We start from the raw sequence: 20,334 nt of genomic DNA on the forward strand, positions 1-20,334 counted from the left end.
GGAAGGGAGGCCAGGTGAGGCTGGGATGACTTGGCAAAACCTCCTTGCTGCTTTTACTCCATTTTAAAAGAACACTGTCAAGTAGTTTGCTCTGGAAACATCATCTGAAATTGGCTTTTTGATCTGGGAGAGCTTTCTTGGCTGTTGTGAAAGTGTGTGTGTGTGTGTGTGTGTGTGTGTGTGTGTGTGTGTGTGGTTTGGGGCTGTTTGGTTTTTATTTTGCTGGTTAAAAAAAAAGAAGGAAAAACAAATTTACAAACAGAGCCCTTCCTTAACATAGGTTTAAAAACGTCTCCTGCTGTGTAAGTCAGTCTTCGTTTTTATTACAAACACTTGCAAAGGGCTTTGCAGAAGCCGAGTGCGGAGAGCTGAGGCCACAGGTGTGAACAGTTTGCCCAAGGTCAACGGACAGATGGCAGGAAACAGTGGAGCCCCTGGCTGGAGACCCGCCAGCCGGCTCAGCCGCTGGACACTCCCCAGCCTCCCCGGGGCTCACCCTGGAGGCCGGTCCAGCGGCTCACGGGCCCTTCGTACTGATGGTCACAGGAATGGCCAGCTGGAGAGAACTGCCGGGATACAGACAGAGGGACGGCCCGCGGGAGGGGTCGGCAGACCCCCTCCTCCGCGGAGACTGAAGGGTTGGAAAGACCACCGGCCCCCGCAGGGGAGTTTGTCCATCCTGGTTCCCTCAAGCCAGGTTCTTGGCATAACACTTAGACTGGCCGTTGGTGCCAAAAGCCCCCAATGATGTGCTTTGGCATTTCACCCCCATTTCTTATCCTTAGACTCTAACGTCTGAGATATTGGCCACTGGGTACGGAGCGACTGATCCTTTAGAGAAAACCCAGATGGCCTCTTATGACACAGCCAACACGCTTTGGGTCTGTCTAGGTGCCGGCCTCCCCGCCCTCCTGCGATCCTCCCCGGGGGAGAGGCTTCAGCACTGCCCGCTCCCCTCCAGGGCTTCGCCTGGCCTCCCTCCGGCGGCCCTTTCTACGGGGCCACTGCCCGGTTGCGCGTTTGCGCACAGCGGCGCCGGCTGAGCGGCTCTCGGGGGCTGAGTGTGCACCCTGGACTCGGGAGCTGTGCCCCTGCGGGGTTTCCACTCGAGGAGCCTGCAGCCTGGTGCCGGACTCTCGTAACTCCAGCCCGAGCGACTCTGCAATTCCTCGCTGTCCCCGCGCCTTAGGCTGTGTCCCTGAGGATGTGCCCCTGGCCCACCACCCACCTCGACGGACACCAGATCCAAGTCACACTGCCTGGCTGACCCCGACTCGGACGCCCAGCCACTCACCACCGCCCTACCCGCCAGGTTAAACGCGGCAAAGCCACTCTGCCTGCTCCGACTCCTGTATCCCTTCATCCAAACGCGGCTTCGTCTGCTGACGACCCGGGATAGCCGCCCGCCGTCCCCGCTTCTCCGCAGCCACCGCTGGCGCCTCGCGCTGCCTGTGCGCCCCTGCCCGCCCGGCTGCCGGGCGCCCCTCCTTAGCTCCCTACCCCCACATCGTCCAGATCCTGCCGCCCAGACCCGGGCTGCACACGCTGTCCATGCTCCCTCCAAGGAGTCAGAGAATTAGGGACAGACAGACGGCCAGGGAGCCTGCAGGGGGCCGAAGCCACACAGGTGCCAGGCTCCGGGCGGAGGGAACGGCCGCCCTGGGTCGCACAGCTGCAGCAACAAGCCAGGCCCTGCTTCTCCTGCACAGGACGGCAGCGCGTAGCCGGCCCCAGACGAGTCACCCTACCTGCTCCTTGCCGCTCTGCCGCCGTCTGCTCGTGCACATTCCCCTCTCTTTGCTGAGCTGGCCTGCCTCGTACCTCTCCCTGGACCACCCGGCCCTGTGCTCCCTGGAACCACCCCCACCCCGGCCTCCAGATTATCCCAGGGGCTCCGCCTGTTTCCTGCACGGAACCAGCCCAACGCTGTGCCGGAGGAGATGCCATGATTCCGGGGGCTTCGCTCCTGCACCGAAAAGCGTGGAACAGAGCCGTGATGTTCCAGAGACGTTTCTGAGTGAACACCTGCCTCAGGTAAGTGCCTTTCAACACGTGTGAACATATCACAAACGTCAGAAGGACGAAGATCCCAGTGAAGGAAAGGTTACTTGACAGTGCCCTTTTAAAACATCTCAAACAGTGGACACCACGACACTCACACCCAGCAGTTCTCAACTTTGTGGTCTCAGGAGCCCTTCGCGCTCAGAAGAGTCATCGAGCAGCCCAAACGGTTCTGGTTTACCGGCTTTATCTATGTTACGCTACGTAAGGAGTTAAAATTGAGAAAAATGTTGCATATTCTCATTAATATTCATTTAAAAACATTTCACCTACGATATTTTGTCTCAGGTAACGTTTTATGAAAAATTACTACATTTTCCAAAACAACAAAAAAAGTGCAATTGTTTTGCACTTGGGGGAAACTGCCTTGCGTCTGGCGTGGAGACGGCGGATCCCACGTCCCAGCAGGCGTGGGCCACGCCCTGGGGCCTCCGTCCACACGTTGGGGGACGGAGGGGGACAGAGGCGAAGGATGCCCCGGAATTGACAGGAACTCGCCACTGCCCGGGTGGCCCTGGGGTTCCCTGGACCGCACCGTGAGAACCACCACCCCGGCAGAACTGGCCAGCTCTGGGGCTGAGTTTTCTCGTTAAAGGACAGTCTGTTTTTTGCAGAAGCGTTTTCAGCGTGAACCACACTACCTTCAGTTCATGTTTGTGCTTTAGCTGCTGAATCTCTACCGCGCCCACCGCGTTTGCCACCAAATGTCTCATCTTTTTCTCATAGTGCTCCTTTAAGCGGGTTAGGTCATGGGAAAGCTACAGTACAAAGAGATACAAGCTTTTCACAACACGCTCTTTCCGGTGCTTTGAGACAATCTTACATTGAAAGGGCTTGAGCAGCGTCTGGTGGGTGATGTCCACACACCAGGGTCCTACTGCCCCGGGCCCCCCCTCCTAGCCCACCGGCTCTCGAGAAGTAAACACATGAGTGAGGAAGACACATCATCAGAAGACAGACTCCAGGTGAGCCAGGCTGGAGACTCTTCTATGCTGAACGAGAGAAAGTAAATGCACAGAAATATGTGGACACCATCACGCCTTTACGTTTTGGTGAAATTAAAATGATCAAAAATGTAGAAATATATATAACATTATTCCGCTGTGTCAGCACCAAAGCAAAAGAAGCTTGAATTCAAGATTGTATCGATGGGGGAAATGATTTGGGGATGACCACGTAGATTTTTAAGTCTCCAAACTGACATAACTTTCTCTGCAGCCCACGGGGATGGGGTGAAATCTTGTAATTCAGTCCTCACGTGATCACAAACGTCTCCAATATGCAAACCGAGGCCCCTGCTCCTTAGTGAGTGTTTCCCATGTCAGCCCAGACAAGGATACCTCAGCAATTTTTTTTATGAAATCTGAGACTATGAGAGGAGTCTTAAACGACTTACAGTGTCATCCTGGCAGCTTCTGAAATACGACTTTTTAAAGTAGGAAACTTGGTACTCCTTAGCGCTGCCCTCGGGACGCTGCCCCACAGGACGGACGCGTGCTGGACCTGGTGAGGACTCTGCACTCACAGCCGCCCGGGGCTGGCCCTCCACCGTCTCTGCTGCTGGGCCACCTGGCCTCCTCTATCAGCATTGCTGGTGGTGCATCTGGGAACACAGGTCCAGCTGGGCGGCCAAGAGGGCGGAGTGTCCACTCAGTAATCATGCCCACGGCTCAGGGGCCATCGCCTGACCAGCCCAGTTTGCACATCATCCGCCAGGCCTGCTGAAGTCGAAATTTACGAGCGTTTTAACCGCTCTCCAAGGCCCCACTGGGTGCCCCATCCTGCTGAGATCAGGCCCCGGTGCCGTATTTAAAATCTCCATTTAAACCTGGAATGTTGGACTCGGCTGTAACAAGCCAAGTGTCACCTTAGTTACCAGCTCCATTTAAAATTACAGCCGTAGCTTCATTCACTGGTTAAGTCTCGGCTGTAATAACTCTGGTGACAGAGACAGCTAAGTTCTGGGGAAAGCTTGTTAATGATATTGAGTAGCGGGGTTGACCACCACCAACTGGTAGAGTCTTCTTGAGTTTCAGGACAAGATTACAGACTATGCGAACACGATGCGCCCGTAGTAATCTGTAAGCCGCACCGACGTGGAGGCCACGTCCAGGGGCCCATCGGCCTGGTCACGGGGGTGCAGGCAGGGGGAGGTGTAACTGATCGGTCCCGCCCTGACTTATCGACTCTGCTGTGATGACGAGGCACTAGCCACAGCCTCCACCAGCGTGCGGCCTACATCTAGACCTCACACAGAAAGGACATGGCGTGCTGACGTGACCGTGGACAGCAGTGGGAATCACCCTTTTACCAACAGCCAAAACGCCCAACGACAAGAGTATTCGGGGTGGCCAGTCACCCCTGGACACCGGACACCTCAGTGGGGTGATTTCCCTCAGCAGGGCCTCTCTCAGGTCCCCACCCTACAACCTCCAGCCCTGGAATCCACTCCAACCTGGAGCTCCTCCCTGGACCCTCATCTCGGGAGCTTCACACACACACACTCCCTCCCTTTGAGGGTGCTCCTGGGCAGCTCCGCCGCTTTCGTCCTATAACATCCTTTTGTAACATGTTCTATTTTTACATCTTCCTGTTTGTGTTGAGAACACTGAGGTTCAAAACATCCCGTAAAGGACAGCAGAGCTGTGCTGTGTCCCACCCGGCCAGGCTCCATCCATGCAGCGGGCTGGGCGCAGACAGCATTACGTGTACACAACACAAATATCCAGGGAATGCTTATTTACGTAAGTTATTCAAGATAGCGAACTCGCTTAGGGCCTTTGGAGGGACTTAGTTTATATAAATTTAATTTTCCCATCCTGCCGAGATTCTGTTATGTGAACTAAGGGGAGTCTTCTCTTTTGCCAACATCTAGTGCTTTTCTCAAAGTACGTATCAACAGCTTAAAAAACGACAGTTTAAAATAGTACGTGAATGAAAATGACATCTTATAGTCCCGTCCACATGTCCACGTGAGAACGTTTTATCTCTCAGGCACACACACTGGACACGTACTTGCTTTTTGTGGTCGCTGCGCAGGAAGGACTGGGGGACCCCGTTTCTGCTCTCCGAGTCGCTCTGTTCCTCGTAGCTCTCAAATTCGCTCGAACTCCACCCGTACTCCAGAGAGCTGTTTCCACCTTCATCTCCATTCTCAACATCATCATAAATCATTTCATCTGAATGCATAAATGCCAAAAGGAAATTTAAAACGTAGACCCTCACTGGCTCTTGTTCTGTCTGTGCACGTTCGTCATCTGACCACATCGTTGGGGGCTGGTACCTCGGAAAAGCTTGGAGGAATGGAACCTCAGGTGTGGCCGCCCCCGGAAAGGCGCTGGACTGATGGGCGTGGGGTGACAAAGCTCTGATAACCCCCCAGCCCCATCCACGTCCTGAGGACCACTGGTCTATGAGAAGCCACCACAATTATACCAAATGATGTCTTGCCCATAGAGAATTTCTGACAAAGGAAAATTTTTCTTTAGATAAATGTATGGAATAGAAACAGATTAGACATACAGACAGATTAACAGATCACAAACAGATGGACGATAGAGATATTCAAATATGAATGCAAGTGAAGCTTACTGCAAACAACTATAATTTTTGCTTTTGTGCTAAAATTAGCCCATAGTACCTATAACCTGTTACTGTATTTAAATATCTTCATCACATCAGTCATCTTAGAATTAGTGAAAAGCACATCTGTTTACGCCACCAGATACAATGCCAAAGGCACTGCCTGCAGAGGGGACACACCGGTCTAACAGAACAGCTATCACCTTTGGCAGGGGCACCGCCAGCCCACCTTTTGTTGCCATTTGGTTTTTGAGACCCCAGATCAGCCCATCTGAGCTGGGAAAGGTCTACCAGAGAGGATCAATTACTCAAAAATGCATTTCAAACTTGGTTTTACAGCAACCTGCCTTTAGTCCCCACGTTACTTGCAGCAGGTACTTAAATAACTACCCCGGAGCACACTTATTCTAAGGACCTGGCTGGTTTATATAGAAAGAGGGCCGAAAGTAAGCGCGGGTATCCTGTCATGTAGGAATCTTGGGAGGAGGCCTCCGTTAGCTGAGGCCCTAACAGTGCTGGGGACCTGACAGCGTCCAAGGCATTTGTGGGATGAATAAATGAATCCACGCAGTTTGCTATCGGTTTTAAGAACATGTCCTCTATTAGGCTGGGAAAGTTCCCTCCTATCAGGAGTTTTTAACGCTGGAAGGCACGGTACCAAGTACCTTCTAAGCGTGTATCAGGATGAGCGTATGGTCTGTGTCATTCGCCTGGTTCTGTGGGAAATGACATCTAAAGAACCAGCCAATGTTGAAAGATACCTGGACTCTGGACACAAACCTCCAGGGTTAGGATGGGCTTTGGCTTGTTTGCTGAGATGCTGCCAGACGTGGTTTCCTGACATTTCACTTGGGGTGTTCTGCATCACGCCGTTCGGGCAAAGGGGGCTCTAAGTTTGTGCTAACACCCTCAGGGGGATCAGAGGGGGTCAGTTCACTTGCTCACTTCTCTTTCCTGCCTTCTATGGGGTTCAGTACCCTTTTCCTTGAACTATTCCTCGAGGGTCTACGAGAGGTGAAGCTCTCCAATCTGCGTCTGAGGTTGCCCGTTTCTCTCTTGTTCAAGGACAAGACTTGGGCTGGATATGAAGATGCGGGCTGGAACCGAGCTTTCTTCAGCACTTGGGGAACATTACCCTGCTGTGTCCCAGCCTGTCGAGAAGTTGCAGTTCCTCCCGGGTGACTGCGCCCTCGCTCCTGTCGCTGTTAAGATATGCACAGTGGGCTGTGCTCGGCAGTTGGAATTGTACACGCCTTGTGGCGGATTCATGCTCAACCTGCTTTGAATTCGTATTTCTACAACCCGGGAACTTACATCTGTAATTCTGGAAAATTCTTAGTAATTCCTTCCTCCATGACTTCCTGTATATCATTTATTAGAGACATGCCGGCCCTTCAAGCCTCCATGTTTCTTCCCCTTCCATTCATATTTTTCCCATCTTTAACTCCTCCTGTTTCTTTTTAGGATAACTGAGAAAATTACCCTACCTTGAGGGCTGGGATATAAACACGTGCACACACGAAATTGTACCACACAACATCGGTGAGACACCGTAACCTTACAAAACGTGATTACAGACACACAGAGCTGTGCACCTAAGGTTTCTGCCTGCCCGCCTACATCCAGAGGGAATGACGGTAAAGTGCATCTCATAAAACTCCAGCCCAGACAAAAATCAAACCTGGCTCAGAGTCTGAATTTTCTCTTGGCACGTCATCATAAATGGCTTCTTCCGGATCTGGAAGAAAAGGAAGGGGAACTTTAAAAACCGACCCCGACCCAGGGAGAACGTCCTGCACTTCAAGGAGCTACAGACTCCTGTGATGTTACGACTACTCGAGAAGTTAGTGTTATGATAAGGATGACTCGTGGGGCCTTACCAAAGCATGAGCACTGTTTCTAGGGCAGAACACTTCCTTGGGATGGAAGGACATCTCTAAACGAAGCGGTTGTGAAATGTATCCAACAGGAGTTTTACGGTCTCCGAGCCAATTTATTCCATTATTTTGCATTCAGTTACACGTCTCTACACAGCTCTTTATAAACATTTTTAACTTTATGCAGTTGATGTGTTCTGATACACAAAAATTACAAAGGTGGCGTGCAGTCTCAGAAACAAAGGGACAGCTCCACTGCTGCTGTCGGGTAGGAAGCTTTAGAATCAACCGATGGCGTCATCTCATTTTTCACCCCTGCAGCTGAAACGTGGCCACACGCGCGTATAAAAATGCTGAGCTTTGAGGACAAAACCTCTCAAACTGCGTTACGTGAAACGTTAGCATCCTAGGAAACTGTAAGGTGTTTTCTTTAAAAAAAAAATAAAAGAGGGATCCTCCACGGGCAGATACTCCGTGTGCGTGTCAGTGGTCCTACAGGAGAGCAATGGGGTTTGAAGTTCATGCACATATTTGGAAGAGCTCCATGCTCTACCGGGAAGCCAACCAAACTATAGGGTCCTCCGTCCTGGAACCCACGAAGGTGACTGGTTACTAACCAACACAAGCCAAAATGACATAAATACAGCCTCGCCCTCCTCTGACGTGCGGCCACCGTCCCCTCCCCACATTCCCAGGACCCAGCTGCTTCTCGTGCTGCGCTCAAGCTCCCACATCAGAGAGGCTTGCTGTCCCGGAATAATGTTCCTCGACTGCGACCACGGTATTTGCACCCCCGTTAGGCAGCATGGGGGGCTGTTGATGTACAGACCTTACTTTCAAATACAGCTGTTCTACTAATAAAAACGAGTCATGGGTCAGCTCTGGTCAGTACTTCAGGTGAATGGACACAGGACAGGAGAATAACTGGCTGAGGCTGACAGATACGCACTGTCCCCGGGGGTCTCGGGGCAGCCCTCCAGGCTCCCGGCGGCCGTGGTACTCACTTTCCATCCAGGCTGTATTCGCCGGATCTGCAACCCACCGGGCAAGGGCACTGTCCTCCTTATGGACTGGACCTTCACTTAAAGAAAACACACCAGAACATCAGGATGTTGAGAATCCCTCCAGTGATTAAAAAGTCACTGTGCATGCAAATTGGGCACTTTCCCAGGTAGCATTACAGGATACACCAGGTTCAAGACTTCCTCCACAACCATGGATAAATAAGTGCATTTGAATGCCTACCACACACACACGTCTAGCACAGCATCCAGTGCAACAAGACATGAAGAAACGCAGTCCCTGTCCCAAGAGGCCTGACTCGTCCTCCTGTTTGTCAGATCTTGCAGAGGGTCCACTATGTGCCCCAAACGATGCTGGGTTGTACGGGCACACCCAAGTGAGATTTGGGCCTCTCAGTTCCAGCAACAGGGCAGACTTCAGTACAGCACTTTCAATATTGGATAGAAAAACCAGGCAGGAGATCAATAAGGAAACAGAGGATGTAAACAGCACTACTGACCAACTGGACCCACCAGACCTCTACAGAACACACCCCCCACCAGGCTTAAGAGCTACAATTACAAAACTCTCAGAAGTAAAGGATGAAAAAGCTTCAGGACATTGGTCTTGCCAACGATTTATTGGACAGGACACCAAAAACACAGGAAATAATATGAAAAAATAGATAAACTGGGCTTCAACAAAATTAAAAACTTTTGTGCCTCAAAGGACACTACCAAGAGAATGAAAAGACAACCCACAGAAAGGGAGAAAATTCATGACTCATTTATCTGATAGGGGTTTGATATTGAGACTATATAAAAAAATACCTACAACTGGGGCTTCCCTGGTGGTGCAGTGGTTGAGAGTCCGCCTGCCGATGCAGGGGACCCGGGTTCGTGCCCCGGTCCAGGAAGATCCCACATGCAGTGGAGCGGCTGGGCCCGTGAGCCATGGCCACTGAGCCTGCACGTCCAGAGCCTGTGCTCCGCAACGGGAGAGGCCACAACAGTGAGAGGCCCACGTACCGCAAAAAAAAAACAAAAAACTACAACCCAACAACAAACCCAATTCAAAAATGGGCAAAAGGACTTGAATAACATTTCTCCAAAGAAGACATGCAAATGGCCAATAAGCACATGAAAAGATGCTCAACATCATTAGTCATCAAGGAAACACAAATCAAAACCACCACGAGGTACCACTTCACACTCACCAGGATGGTGATGATTTTGAAAAGCAGGAAATACGTTTAGTAAGCTTGGAAAAATTGGAGCCCTCACACACAGCCAGTGGGAATGTAAAATGGTGCAGCTGTGATGGAAAAAAGTTTGGCTGTTCCTCAGGAAGTTAAACGTAGGATTACTGTGTGATCCAGCAATTCCACTCCTAGGTATGTACCCAAAGGAATTGAGAGCAGGGACCTGAACAGATACCTGTACACCAACGTTCACAGCAGCGTTATTTACAGTAGCCAAAAGGTGGAAATGACCAAGTGTCCATCAGTAGATGGGTAGATAAACAAAATGTGGTATATACACACAATGGAATATTACTGAGCCTTAAACAGGAAGGAAATTCCAACATACACTGCAATACGGATGAACCTGGAAAACACGATGCCGAGTGAAATGAACCAGACACAAAAGGACAAATACTGTACAATTCCAATTATATGAGTTACCTAGAGTAGGCAAATTCACAGAGACGGAATGCAGAATAAAGGTTACAGGAGCTGGGAAGAGGGGGGATTGTGGGTAGGGTTTCTGTTCGAGATGATGAAAAAGTTTCAAAAGTAGATAGTGGTGATGGTTGCACAACAATGGAAATGTATTTAATGCCACCAGATTTTAAACTTTAAAATGGTTAAAATGGCAAATTTTATGGTATATATTTTTGCCACAATTTTAAAACAAATAATGCAATATACCAAAACCCACAGAATGGTCCACTTTAAATAAGTGAAATGTACTATGGTATGGGAATTATAACTCGATAGAGCTGTTTAAAAACAAAAAAATAAACACACCTACCATGCACCAAGCATGTTCCCATGCTAGGGGGTAGGTGCTCTAAGACTTGGTAAAACCTGGTCTTTGTCTTTGAAGAATTCAATCTAGTAGCAGAAAGGGACACAGAGATAACAGTGAGAGCACAAATGCAGAGCACAATGCAGGCGTGTGCACACAGCTCTGGAAGCGCAGAGGAGGACAGTTTCATGAAACGAGACATTTAAGCTGGGTTTTGAAGGGTGAGTAGGAGTTTGCCTAGGGGAGGGGATTCTCCTGGGAATTTCGAGCAGATGCAACAGCATTTGTGAAGGCAAGTGGAACGAAAGAAAGACTTATAATCAAGTTAGTTTCAAGAATTGTAGATGAAAGCTGGGTTAGACAAAGTTAAAGATCCTTTCTCCCCGTCGGGATTCTGAGAACCTTTACAAGGTTAAGTACTCTGAACGTCTCTGGCAGGGAGACGGGAGTGGCGCGTCATCCAGCTCTCTGTGGCTGTGGACCCGCAGTTTTCTCTTTTTCTGCAAAGCATAATGTTAACGTCTTAAAGAGTCCTGGTGTTCAGGAAGACCCGATCTGGGGTCCCTGGGTGAGAGGGGAGAGGGTACGGAGGACAGAAAGACCACGGGGTGGGGGAGGGGCCTGGGCAGTAAGAGCCTCGGAATCACTGCGCATGACATTTCAGGAGAAGGTCAGGGACTCAGAACATCCGTGGAAAATTAGTAAAGATACCTGTTTGTTGGATCCTCAGAACTCAAGGAATTCAACTGGCTGTCTTCTGCTCCTTCCTGCGTCTCTGCCAGGAAAGAGAAGAAGTTCACATTGTTTTACGCCCGAAAGAAATGTTGAGGAAGTTGCTTTTTATCCTCAAAATGGTTTCATATTTTCCTTTCTTATCAATGAGAGGTTTACCTTATTGTGAAGATGATCAACTGATAGATTTAAGATTTTCAGTTTTTAGATCAAACGTATTCAAAATAGGATTATGATGAAGAGTGACACCCAAAGGTCTTATGAAACTACCTGAAATAAAACGGTGCCCAAAGAAACCAAGCTAGAGAAACACCCTAATTATCTCCTGTTTCTTAAGTTTTCATGGGAATTTGCAATTGTGATTTACTTGAAAATGTGTCTACATGACAAGCTCAAAAGATTCTCAAGAAAGAAGTACTGAAGTTGGTGATATCTGACAACCAAACTCCCTGTTTTCCTCAACTGCCTTAACTGGGAAGGAAAGAACCCTCTTACTGAAATTTCACACAAATATGTCCTGATCATGCTTCTGTGACGCCAATGTCCTCGGGGCTACTCCTGCCCATCAGGACGTCCACACCGGGACAGTCCTCACGGTGCGTCCCAGCACAGAGCATGGAAGCAGAGCAGGTGAGAGAAGGGAAAACTCAGCCGAGATGCCTTTACTGGGCTCATTCTGAACAGAACCGACTGCACTTCTCCAGAGGAGGGATGGTTTGTGTCTTCAGCTGCCCTCCTGACCTGGACGTGCGGGGGGTGGGAGGCGAGGAGGGAGTGGCAACCGCCCACGGGCTTCGGCCGGGACAACGGTGAGCTGCACACTCGGGCCCCGGCTGCTCCCACAAAGCACCGCAGCCTGCGCAGCTTATGGACAACCTGGAGGCTGGACGTGCAAGGTCAAGGCGCTGGCAGGTGCGGTGTCTGCTGAGGTCCCTCAGCATGGGTCCCTCTATGAGGTTCACAGACCATCTTCTCTGTGTCCTCACTTGGAGGAAGGGCTGGGGGCTCTCTGGGGTCCTTTATCAGGGCCCTGAACCTATGCGTGGGGGTCCATCCTCATGACCTCATCACTCCTGACACCGTCACCTTGGGGGTTAGGTTTCAACATGTGACTTTCGGGGAGACACACACTCTCCCTTTAAACCTAAAAACTGAAGCCCTGCAGAAACAGCGGATGCTGAAGCAATGCAGCCAAGGGGCATCTGCGAAGACGACGGAGGCGGCTGCGTAAACCACGTCCTCGAAGCTACACGCCTGCTTCTTCCCGCTAAGTGGAGGTGAAAGCCGTGACTCACTGAACCAAAACCCCAGTCACGGAGCTGGGCCCCCTCAGCACCCCGGCCCCCGACAGCCAATATCATAGGTACGGGGACAGGCTCCCTGCACCTGCCCGGCTTCCTGAGAAACCTCCTGATTCTCCCGACTCCTGCCCCTCTCCCGGGTCCTCAGTGTGCCTGCTACACACGCACGCACACGCACACACACGCCCCAGGTGTGCAGTCTGCCCTGAGAGACGGAGAGCACCTTCTGCCCTTCCCCCCAACCCCGCCGCCCCGCGAGGTGAGGCACAGGTGCGCTACCTGCGGGGCCCACGGGGGTGAGGGCAGGGCTGGAGTAGGCAGGCAGCAGCACGGGCAGGCCGGAGGGCACGGCGTAGCCGCAGGGCACAGGCACCGAGTACCCGCTGGGCACGTGCAGGCCCCCGCCCTCCCCCTCGGCCTCCGGGTCCGGAGGCGGCGGCTGGTCCTCATGGAGGGGCGTGATGTCGATGACAGAGTAGGGGTTGACTCTCGTCGGGACCCCGGGTCTCAGCGGTTCCGCCAGGGCGTCTGTGTCTGCTCTCGTGCCATTTTCGTGTCCTGAGGGTGAGAGGAGCCCGTGGCAGACACCCGGCCGTCAAGGGCACGGCCGACGCACCCCAGGCCTGGAAGCACTGTCCTTTGGGGCATCGGTGGGGTCAGCGCGACCTTGGAGGCAGGGCACGCAGCCTGGCTGAGCCCAGGGAGGCTCCTCCAATGAGGCGAATGGGTGACACGCTGCCAGAAGCGGGGGGGTCACTAACCACGTGGAGAGGTGGGGACGGTCCCAACCAGACCATCGGTGAGTGAATAAAAGTCACCAACGCCACCCCCAAATTTTAAAATATAAATTAAACTTCTACATTTCATCTCAAATGGCATTATTTTGAAAAAATGTTTTATGCAACACAGTGACAAACTGGTGAGGCCATTTTTATTATTAAATAACAATACCTGTTTCCTCCAAAATATAAATAGAAAGGTAGGTAGACAAGACTGAAAATCACGGAAAATAGAAAACGAATAAGAGAATCTCGGCCAAACTTAAGTCATTTCAGTTCACATCGTATCACAGAAACATCACACATCTCGGGCTCCCGGACCCCACCTTCCCCAGGACGTTCCAACCCACAGGTGGGCCGGCTGGTCCCTGGGTGGCCCGAGGACGCACCTGATCTGGCCGCGGTTTTGGCGGCGGGGATGGTGGTGTTGGCGGCGGGGCTGTCTGCTCCCGTGTCCCTGGCCTCGGGGGCGCCCGGAGCCCGTCTGTCTGCTTCTGGAGCTTCATCTACGCTGTCGAGATCCAGCTGTTCCCCCTCCTCTTCCTCATTGTTGTTAGTGTCGTACTTGACTTCATTCTCTGAAGTTTAAAGTAACGTAAACCACAGTGTTAGCGTTACCGGGAAAACGGCTTCCACGCTCCTAAACACACCGCAGCCAAAGTCAGCCAGCGATGAGCACCCAGATGGGCACCCGGAGGTGCTGGCGGCACCAGGACACGCCCTCCCCGCATCCCCCGCCGGGCTGGCCCACTGCCTTTTTTCCTTTTTTTTTTTTTTTAGGGTACGCGGGCCTCTCACTGTTGCGGCCTCTCCCGTTGCGGAGCACAAGCTCCGGATGCGCAGGCTCAGCGGCCATGGCTCACGGGCCCAGCCGCTCCGCGGCATGTGGGATCTTCCCGGACCGGGGCACGAACCCGCGTCCCCTGCATCGGCAGGCGGACTCTCAACCACTGCGCCACCAGGGAAGCCCTGACCCACTGCCTTTCTACTGGGGAGAGTTCGTGCCATCAGGCTTTGGGGCAGCGATCTGGCTTTCCTCTCAAAAGGACCCACAACTCACAGTCTGGAAAGAAAAAAGCAGGAGAGACAGAAAGGAAGAGAAAAAGCACTTCCCACACTTTACACCTGGACTGAGAACCCCATTCGTAAAAATCAACTTGGAATAACATTAAATAAACCACCAGGCGAGGAGCAATGTGTAACTCAGAAGTTCCTACATGATCAGTATGATTTCATCCCTTCTGTTCATCCCGGCGGGCTGCGTACCGTCCTCACGGTTAAAATCCACAGTTGTGAGCTACCTGTGTCACCTTGGTCATGAGAATTCTTTCCAACACTGCTTTCTTTGGGGGAAAGTGAGAGGGGATGCAAGGATTTGCTGATATAAGGGTTTTTACATGACAAACAATAAGATCCCTCATGCAGACTTTTAAAAGAAAAAAAAAAAGTCAGTTGAATTTAAAGGATCAGAACATTGTTCCTGCCATAATCTCAAATCACTAGGGGGTGACTTTCTTTAAAAATCTTTTTCAGGAAAAAAAAATGCACGTGCTGGAATTAAAATGTGAAATGGCATTAAAATCCTCTGTGTCTATCTGAGTTTTCTGTACGTTATGTATATAAATACTAAATAAATTACACTTACAAATGTTTTGTTCTAAAAAGAAATGGGTGAAGGTGGTCACGGGAGATCCTGTGTCTCAGGTCCCACGGCTCATGTTTCATTCTGCCCCCTCCCAGATATTTTAGAGCCCATTTAGTGCGAGATATTGTAAAGCTTTTTTCTAACAATTTTCATAAATTCACTTGTAGGTATATTTTATCTAATTCTCAAAGTCTGGCAGTTGTACGATATAATCTCAAACAAGAGGTTTGACAAGAGAAAACCCCAGCATGTAGTTCGGAGTCTGTGCTCTCGAGAATCTCAACACTGCCCGGCATGATTTGTTGTTACTAAGTCAAAACATAAGCTACTTTTTCCCCATCACTTTTGTCAGGGTATTTTATTGGTATTATTTCCCTGTCACGTGTATTTGGCAAACGTGAATTTAAGGAAATGATGACAACTGTATTTAGAAAACGTTCTGGAAAATTTTATTGTTCTGTCTCAGAGATTTTTTTTAATTTTTTTTTTTTTTTTTTTTTTTTGAGGTATGCGGGCCTCTCACTGCTGTGGCCTCTCCCTTGCGGAGCACAGGCTGCGGACGCGCAGGCTCAGCGGCCATGGCTCACGGGCCCAGCCGCTCCGCAGCATGTGGGATCTTCCCGGACCGGGGCACGAACCCGCATCCCCTGCATCGGCAGGCGGACTCTCAACCACTGCGCCACCAGGGAAGCCCTGTTTCAGAGATTTTTTGCTCTAATATGTGTTCGCCGGTTGACTTCAGTGGATAAACTGAGTACCTAATGATTTAGCAAAAAAAAGGAGAGAAAGAGGCGGCAGCTGCAGGGAAAGCGGGGTGGGGTGGGGGAGGGAATCCATCAGTCCCAGCCCAGCCCGGGAGCCCGCAACTCCTGGCAGAAGTTAGGACCAAAGGCCACAGTCCACACAACTGACCAGGAACCCTGGGAATCAGGATGGGCTGGCTGGGGTCCCTGACACTCCCAGTGGGAGAGCGCTGGCCGCAGGGGTCATCCCTCCTCTGTGAGCAGACAACCCTCCAGGACAACTGAAAACCCATTAACACCTGTTAAAGATGTGCCACAAATTAACACATTAAGGGAAAAAAATAAAAGAGTATTTGTAAATTCAGAGATCGGAGCTAGGCATGTTGTTCCTGGGGCTTGTAAGACCATAGCTGATTATAATATGCAAGCTGAACCCGAGATATGCTTCTCTTTATTTCAAATGAAGGCATTTGTTTCTTAATTCCTCTTACTGTTATGAAGGAGAGCTTTAAGAAGCAACAGGCTGCACACAGCCCCACCAACAAGGGGCTATTCACAGCCCGTCCTCTGCTGCCTCTAGGCTCTGCGTGTCACAGCTGGGACCAGGTCCCAGGGCAGCAGGGTGGCGGAACAATGCCACCCCCTGTCACCCGCTGGCACGCCACCCGCTGTCCTTCACTTCTGCCCGAGCTCGTCACCGTCACCGGGCACCTGGTGAGGACTGTCCCGAAGCAGCAGGAACATGGTGACATTGCTGACTTCCTTTCCCCACCATGACTCGCTTTTCTTTTGTTTTGCTATTAATTATAGAAAAGCTTTAGCTGGTAGTGACTTTACCATCATCAAAGTGTTGAGTTCTGCATCCTGAGACATCCTGGACCATCTTGTAATACAGTGTTTACATCCCGGAGCATCTTCTAACTTGACTCTCTGAGAGCTTCCAGGGGCCCCGCCTCTACGAGCTTTATGGATGTTACCTCCTGAGGGCGGGGCTGCTCCAGCTGTTATCCCAAAGGAGAAGGAAACCGAGGCCTGGAGAGATGCACACATACCCCCGGTCATCCGCTCGCGCACCTCAGGGACCACGCTCAAACTCGAGCAGCTGTGCAAAACCCATGAAGCCGCGGGTTTCTCCGCCACACCCCACCTCCTCCCAAATCCCACTTTACCCGCACGATTTGACTTGTCGCCAAGGAAGCTTCTGGAAAAGGCACAGGTGCCTGATGACAGGTAACGATGGACATGGATAGTGTCACCTCACCTGAACACGTTATGACACTGTGCACAGGACACTATGCGGCCACTGAGAATGACAGCTGTGAAAGCTATGTGGTGACACGGAAAATACTTGTAAAGTTTCAAGTATGACATAAAAATGTATACTCAACAATCTTAAAAATGTAAATTCAATGGCTGCAATTATGCAGAAAAGAAATATGAGGGAAAAGACAGAGAACAGATGAAAACACAAGTGTCCCAGCGGTGCTGGGGAGAATGGACCTCAGTGATTTCCAGCCCCTCTGTCATGTTCAAGGGAATTTTTTTTTTTTAAGATTTAATTTTATTTATTTTTGGCTGCGTTGGGTCTTTGTTGCTGCGCACGGACTTTCTCTAGTTGCGGCGAGTGGGGGCTACTCTTTGCTGTGGTGCTCGGGCTTCTCCATGCGGTGGCTTCTCTTGTTGCGGAGCACAGGCTCTAGGCATGCGGGCTTCAGTAGCTGCGGCACGCGGGCTCAGTAGTTGTGGCCTGGACCAGGGCTCGAACTCGTGTTCCCTGCATTGGCAGGTGGATTCTTATCTACTGCGCCACCGGAGAAGTCCCTCAAGGGAATTTTTAAGAGGACAGTTTCATTTTCACAATGGGGGAAATTATACCTAAAGCATCACTGAATCATCAAAAACGATGCCAGGCTGTTATCCCCATTGCTAATCGTCACAAGTGTTAACTACCCAGAAAATCTTGTATCAGAGTATTATCATGTTTAAGGCATGGTACTAACATGTTTAAATCGTGGTCTTAGCCCTGGGCTGTCAACCAGGAAACAGCCATCAGCCCGGGGAGATGGAGCTGGTCCTCTCCTGGCATCCTCAACACCCCACGTCGGCGGGACCTCCCCAGGCTCCCCAGAGGAAACCTCCCAGGCGGCCCATGTAGAAGGTGGTCCACGTAGAAGGTCCCACCTTCTCCCAGCTGCGAGTCACCTCCCAGCTAAGAGGGGCCCTGCCTGGGGACAGGGTCGGGGGAATCACCCGTGAACAGCCTGGCAGGACTGGCTGCGCCCCGGGAGCGACAGGCCTTGCCGGTGAGACTCGCTCGCGACTGTGAAGACAGCAGGCGAGCAGGGCCCAGGAGCACCTGGTGCTGGAGCAGCAAGGGGTGGGGGGACAAGCGGCCCACTGCAGGGAGAGGACGGAGGGCGCTCGTGGGAAAGGGCGGGGAACTCTGCTCGGCCCTCAGCGCCCCTCCAGCCCCCCGAGGGACCCGTCGCTCTCTGCACCCGTCCTCTTCCGTCTTTATTGAGGCATGAGTGACAAATAAAAACTGTGTATTTATGGCGCAGGACTGGATGATTTGATCCACCTGTGCTCTGTGAAATAATCACCGCAATCAGCCTCCACCCCACACAGGTACCGTCTTCTCTCTTCTCTGCTTTTCCCGCCAGCAGAACATGTAAGCTGCCCTCTCAGCAGACAGGCCTCAGCATCTCATCCCTGCGGCTGGACCTCGGACGCGGCCTCCTGCCAGCTGAGTCCCCGCACAGGCCTGGCTGCCACCTCGTGGTGCCCGGGCGTCTGGTCATGCGCCCTGGGCCGAGGCCTGTCCCAGGCTTGCAGGCCCACCCGCCAGGACGCGGTGCTGCTGGGCCAGGCCCTCTCCTCCCGGGACCAAGCACAGAGGTGCCTCTGGGGGTGAAGGTGGACGGGCGTTTCTGCAGAACTCGGGGCATGACTGGGAGGCCGAGCCCCTGGGGGGTGGGCACCGGCGGACACCGGGCGTTTGCCGAGAGCTGGGCAGGCAGGCGTGGCCTCCTCTGCGGAAAGCAGACCCTGTGTCCTGGAAGGACAACGCACCTGCCACCAGGTTTGAGCAGCGCGCACGTCACCCAGTCCTAAAAACCAGGTGCAGGTGCTTCTGGGCCTGCCTTTTGTATTCTGATGCCCCCAATAGCCGACGCCCCCTGAGCACCTTGGAGCCCGGCAACTCCCTATCCTGCGTGGGTGCTGAGGGTGCTGGTGCCCCATGGAAACAGCGAAACGGCACAGAAGACAGCGACGGCTGGTTTCAGTGAAAGGCCAGGAAGGAAGGGGCGGGAGGGCAGTCGGGGGGCAGGAGGGAGCCCACTGCCCGGGCCACGCTCGGGAGCGTGCGGCCAGCACCAGGAGACGGCCCAGCGCACAGGGGGCCGTGGGGACCCCAGGCCTGTCCCCGAGAGGCCACGCTGCCCGGCATCGTCTGGGCATCACCTCCTTGACGGGGATGAAAAGTGGTGAGCGGTGTTGGTCTGTCTCGCTTTCAGTTCAAACAGTCAAAGTCGGGTCTAGCCTGGAAGACCCCAAAGGCCAGCCACTCACACTCAGATCAAACTGCGGCCCAGAAACAGGCCCCAGAACCCCTGGCAGACCTGGAGGGAGCCGACAAGGAGGCTGCCTTAAGCTCCGGGGGCAGGTGGCCAGTGGCCGCAGGGTTCGGCCTAAATCTCCTCTCTGAAATGGGCCGTCACCCCCCTTACCACCTCCAGGGGGTTCTGATGGGTCGGGTGAAAGTAAACACAGGAGACCCTAGACACTGGTGTGGGCACCGCAGGGATGGGTGGAGGGGCTCGGCCAGGACCCCCAGGCCTCCGCCCCCTAGGGCCTGGGTAGACCCTCCTCCCTCCCAGGAGCTCCTAGCCCAGGCCCCACCCCAGAGGCCGCGGGTTAGTGATGCCCAGAGCGTGGAGCCTGGGAAACAGCCCCAATTCACCTGCCCCGCCACCGGCCTGCAACCTGTTACCTTCCCGGGCGGGAGCCGGCGGGCCCGGCTGGTCCATGCTGCCGCGTCCACCTCGCTCCTGGGCTCGGAGGATCCGGGACCTGCGAGGATGAAACAGGCTGTCAGGACCGGGGGGAGGGTGGCTCCGGACACCTCTGGGCACCCCGCCGACAGCCTGAGAGAAGGAAAACGCAGATTCCATCCATAGCCGCAGCGACAGATCTAAGGACGTGAGGACCGCAAACCGCCTCGAAATAACACTGAGGGCAAAGCCAGATGGAGACCGCCGGTGTCTTGACGTCACCTTGAATTGCAGCCAGGGGTTGATTTCTGCAGCTGGATTCAATGGCCGGAGCCAGCCCGGCCCAGGACGCCTTGATTCTCTGCTTAATTTCACACATGTTGTAAGGGGAGAAATGGACACGCAAGTCCAGTGGTTTTTCTTCCTCCTTCAACTAAATCTTTAACAGTTCTGAGTGAAGGATTAGTTTCTGAGGATGAAGGAGGAGGCTGACCGTTTCCACAAGCCCTTTCGAGCCAGCGGGTCAGTAAACCCTTGGGTCCGGCCCGGATGCCTGCATCCTGCTTTGTTTCCTTTCTCTTTTCTGC

General features: G+C 52.4%; 1 protein-coding gene across 1 annotated transcript in view; it reads right to left on the bottom strand.

Moving 5' to 3' along the window:
* The window catches only part of ARHGEF10 (Rho guanine nucleotide exchange factor 10), a gene marked incomplete at its 3' end in the record, with an annotated part of 71,019 nt that extends 50,909 nt beyond the window's left edge, over positions 1-20,110 (bottom strand). The window contains exons 1-9 of the mRNA XM_082863902.1: positions 20,030-20,110; positions 19,747-19,826; positions 13,754-13,942; positions 12,865-13,143; positions 11,264-11,327; positions 8,525-8,601; positions 7,325-7,381; positions 5,077-5,240; positions 2,703-2,819 (exon numbers count right to left, since the gene is read on the bottom strand). Coding sequence (XP_082720028.1) covers positions 2,703-2,819; positions 5,077-5,240; positions 7,325-7,381; positions 8,525-8,601; positions 11,264-11,327; positions 12,865-13,143; positions 13,754-13,942; positions 19,747-19,783 — 984 coding nt within the window. The 5' untranslated portion in view covers positions 19,784-19,826; positions 20,030-20,110. The remainder of the gene's footprint in view (positions 1-2,702; positions 2,820-5,076; positions 5,241-7,324; positions 7,382-8,524; positions 8,602-11,263; positions 11,328-12,864; positions 13,144-13,753; positions 13,943-19,746; positions 19,827-20,029) is intronic.
* Positions 20,111-20,334: the final 224 nt, after the last annotated feature.

The sequence above is a fragment of the Leucopleurus acutus genome, assembly GCF_964270905.1.
Source record: "Leucopleurus acutus genome assembly, chromosome: 21".
Taxonomy (NCBI): domain Eukaryota; kingdom Metazoa; phylum Chordata; class Mammalia; order Artiodactyla; family Delphinidae; genus Leucopleurus; species Leucopleurus acutus.